Genomic DNA, 3,749 nt, shown 5'->3' with positions numbered 1-3,749 from the left:
TATTTAGTAAAATATTAATGTATTAATTACTTCTATAATATTTAATGTTTTAGTCATTAGTATACTTAGGATAGATATGGCTTCAAGGTTTGAACACTGCCAAGTTTGTCTTAAAAACTTTCGAAACCATGGGAAATGAAAGAGAAAATACACTTTCACAATTCAGTCACATTAAAAGAAATAAGAACCGCATATTCTACTTAGCACAGCATAAAATATAAATAGTAGCTGGACATGGTAGGCAGAGGCAGGCATATCTCTGTGAGATTGAGGTCAGCCTGGTCCACATAGGAACTTCCAGGTGAACTGGGGCTACAGGGAAAGCCTGCCTCAAAACAAAAAAAAAAAAAAAAAATGAGTTCATCAAGAACAGTTCTTTTCCTAGCAACAAACGTTTCTTTCATTTATTGGCATTACTTAAGGCTTCTGAGATTTTAAAATCTTCCGAGATTTTTATCTGGGGAAAGAAAGCCCAATGCAATGTTGGAGGAGATGACTAGATGAACCCCATGGAAGAGAGTGCATTCAGAGTTCTTCTAGCAGTAGAGACTGAGTTGTTTTTCTGAGTTTTCTAATTTCCTTCTCAAATTAAATTATCAGAGTTGAGAGAATTATTTACAAAATTTCTTTGCAAAGAAACAGTGAAGAGGGCCTGGAGAGATGACTCAGTAGTTCAGAGTGCTCGCTGCTCTTGTTTAGGACCCGAGTTCTGTTCCCAGCATCCATGCCATCCATGTCTGACCACTCACAACAACCTATAACTCCAGCTCCAGGGGCTCTAATACCCCTGGCTTCTGTGGGTACACACACACACACACACACACACACACTTAAAATAAATATATTTTTTTAAAAAGAGTGAGTAGAGATGGAGAGATGGCTCAGTGGTTAAGAGCACTGGCTGCTCTTGCAGAAGACCTGGGTTTGGTTCCATGTGGGAGCCCACATGATGGATAACAAAAGTTTGAAATTCTAGTTCCGGGGATCCAACACACCCCTTTCTGGCCCCTGTGGACATTGCATGACACAGGTGCATTTACACACATGCAAGCAAAACACTCATACATATAAAGTAAAAATAAAATAATCTTAAAGAATGAACTAAAATTTGTTTTCTCAAGTGTTTATATAAGTTTATCAAGTGAAAAATCATTTTAAAGTATATACTAATCCTATTGCTGATGTCAGATGAAACCTATCAGTCTATGGTTGTAGTTATAACATCTTAAGTATTTTCTGCTCACCAAAACATGGTAGTTACACTATCTACAATGTATACTAACAATATTCCATGACGTTGTCAAAATCAACCACAGAATTTGTCGCCATGCATATGTACCTCGAGTTTTCAGAATTTTTATGTTATTTATATTTTTACTATTTGCTTATTGCCTTTACATATATCAGAATGTACCATGAAGAGGATCTATCTTTTGAAATCAATGTATTTCCCCAGGTTAATCTCTTGGCTTTTGGAGTTATCATATACAAAGTTTTTCGTCACACTGCTGGATTGAAGCCGGAAGTTAGTTGCTACGAAAACATAAGGTGAGGGTTCCTTCAAGTTTAATTTAAAGTTTTAGCAACACTTTTCTTGCTTTCTTCTGGTTCTGGGACTCGAACCCATGGCCTCTGATATGCTAGGCAAGCATCCAATCATTGAATGACACTCTTGGTCCCTTATTCACTAAAAGTACAAATAATTGGGGTGATTATGTTTTTCAATAATCAATTCATATTTTCTTCCACCATACTTAAATTATGCATTCAAAAAAATATTTAATACATTTAATAAAAGTACAAACATCAGATGTTAAATAAGTGAAGCCATGTTTTCAAAGGCACCGCCATTTGAAGGGGAAAAGATAATTGTTTTAAGCCAAAAATAAACCTTAATGGTTGTTTAATAAGTCATTTCTCAGAGTTTAGCAAATACTCCTTTCTTGTAATACAGAGGTAACATGTTTCCATAATTTTCCCTTTAACTGTCTCTCTTTAAGACTGATTTATTGACACTTTGAAAATGGTTTGTTCAAAAACAGTTGAAGTGGAAGCTTGGGAAACCCTGCGTCTCTGTGCTGCTTGGGGGCACTCCTCAGTACCTTACACGAGGGCTATCGTTGAGACTGAGCAGATGTTTGATCAATTACTCTCTTTCAGTCCTCAAATATTCTAGTTTCATGTTGTGTACTGGCTTTGATAAAGTTCAAAATAACTCATTTTCTGAGGCACGTTGCTGAAACACCTCGTTCAGTACTGACTGGCCTGGAGATGAGTGACAGATGGACATCAGATACTTCATTCTTCCGGCTGTGTCCCCAGGGAGAAAAAATTTCCATTAAAATTATGGATGGCGCACGCCTTTAATCCCAGCACTCGGAGGCAGAGGGAGGCGGATCTCTGTGAGTTCAAGGCCAGCCTGGTCTACATAGTGAGTTCCAGGACAGCTGGGGCTACAGGGAGATCCTGTCTCAAAAAGACCAAATATACATACATATATATATATGGATGGCTAAATATATATGTGTAAATTTCCTCTAATTTCTAAGGAATTACTATTCTAAAATAAATTTATTTTGAAGTCACTACCTTGCAAAAGCAATAACAATAATCTAGTCATATCCTGTACTTTCTTCACTACTAAACCTGAAAGAAAGGAAGGCAGATCTGCCTTTGACATCATAAGTGCAGGCTGATCCAAGTCCACATGGATGCTCTTTTTAACAGAGACATGTGTGTCCTGCCTTGAGGGAGTATTGCCACAAATATATCTGAAGTCAAAATATACCAGTTTAAAATATTTTAAGACTAAATATTTCCTTTAAAATGACATTAGCAATGGAACCTTGATTTTTGAAGCACATCCTGGAAACAAATAGTAGCTTACATTAAAGGCTCTTCCATCCAGCTGAAGGAAAACTTGTCAGGGTCTAAGTCATTTATGGTCTTTGTAAAAGATTTCCCAGTTTGGAGCAGGAGAGATGGCTCAGCAGTTAAGAGCACTCACTGTTCTTGCAGAAGACCTAAATTTGGTTCCTAGCACCCACATGCAGCTCTAGAGGATCCAACACCTTGGTGGGCACCTAGACTTTCATGCACATACCACACACAAACACATACACATAATTTAAAAGTAATAAAAATAAATCTTTTAGAAATGGTTCCTTAGTTGTAGAATAATGTGCTTCACAGAGCATTTGAAGATCTTGGGGTGTGGGGCCATGCTGCCTTTCCTCACTGAAACATTCCAAACGCACTCCAGGTCTTGTGCTAGGGGGGCCCTCGCTCTCCTCTTCCTTCTGGGTACCACCTGGATCTTCGGGGTTCTACACGTGGTGCATGCTTCCGTGGTGACAGCATACCTTTTCACAGTCAGCAATGCCTTCCAAGGGATGTTCATTTTCCTATTCCTGTGTGTTTTGTCCAGAAAGGTAAGCAAGATTTTATTTTAGTTAACATTAGTTCACAATAATATAGCGTCAGTTAGCAAACTGACAGAAAATTATTAGCCTCCTAGATTTATGGCTTCTGACTTTTATTGCCTAAATGTAGTTCATTTAAAATATCAAATGATTATTAAAATAATTGTATTTAAAATTATGAAATAATCAGAATTTAGCAATTCATGGGAAACCATACTTTGCTATTAGATATGTACGAACCATGTTGTTTATATTCACTTGTGTACATTGTGTTATTCAGGAAAAAAATAAGATTTTGGAAAAGCAAATATAACCATTCATTTTTAA

General features: G+C 37.0%; 1 protein-coding gene across 3 annotated transcripts in view; it reads left to right on the top strand.

The window, feature by feature from the left end:
• Positions 1–3,749, top strand: part of Adgrl4 (adhesion G protein-coupled receptor L4) — a 97,746-nt gene that overhangs the window by 92,506 nt on the left and 1,491 nt on the right. For all 3 annotated transcript variants that reach the window (XM_017796411.1, XM_008826206.2, XM_029560301.1), the window contains 2 exons: positions 1,457–1,548; positions 3,263–3,431. In XM_017796411.1, the coding sequence (XP_017651900.1) occupies positions 1,457–1,548; positions 3,263–3,431 (261 nt within the window). The remainder of the gene's footprint in view (positions 1–1,456; positions 1,549–3,262; positions 3,432–3,749) is intronic.

The sequence above is a fragment of the Nannospalax galili genome, unplaced genomic scaffold, assembly GCF_000622305.1.
Source record: "Nannospalax galili isolate Female #2095 unplaced genomic scaffold, S.galili_v1.0 scaffold9, whole genome shotgun sequence".
Classification (NCBI taxonomy): Eukaryota; Metazoa; Chordata; class Mammalia; order Rodentia; family Spalacidae; genus Nannospalax; species Nannospalax galili.
Note: the sequence above shows the minus strand (reverse complement) of the source record. Positions and strands in the feature narration are given on the sequence as shown.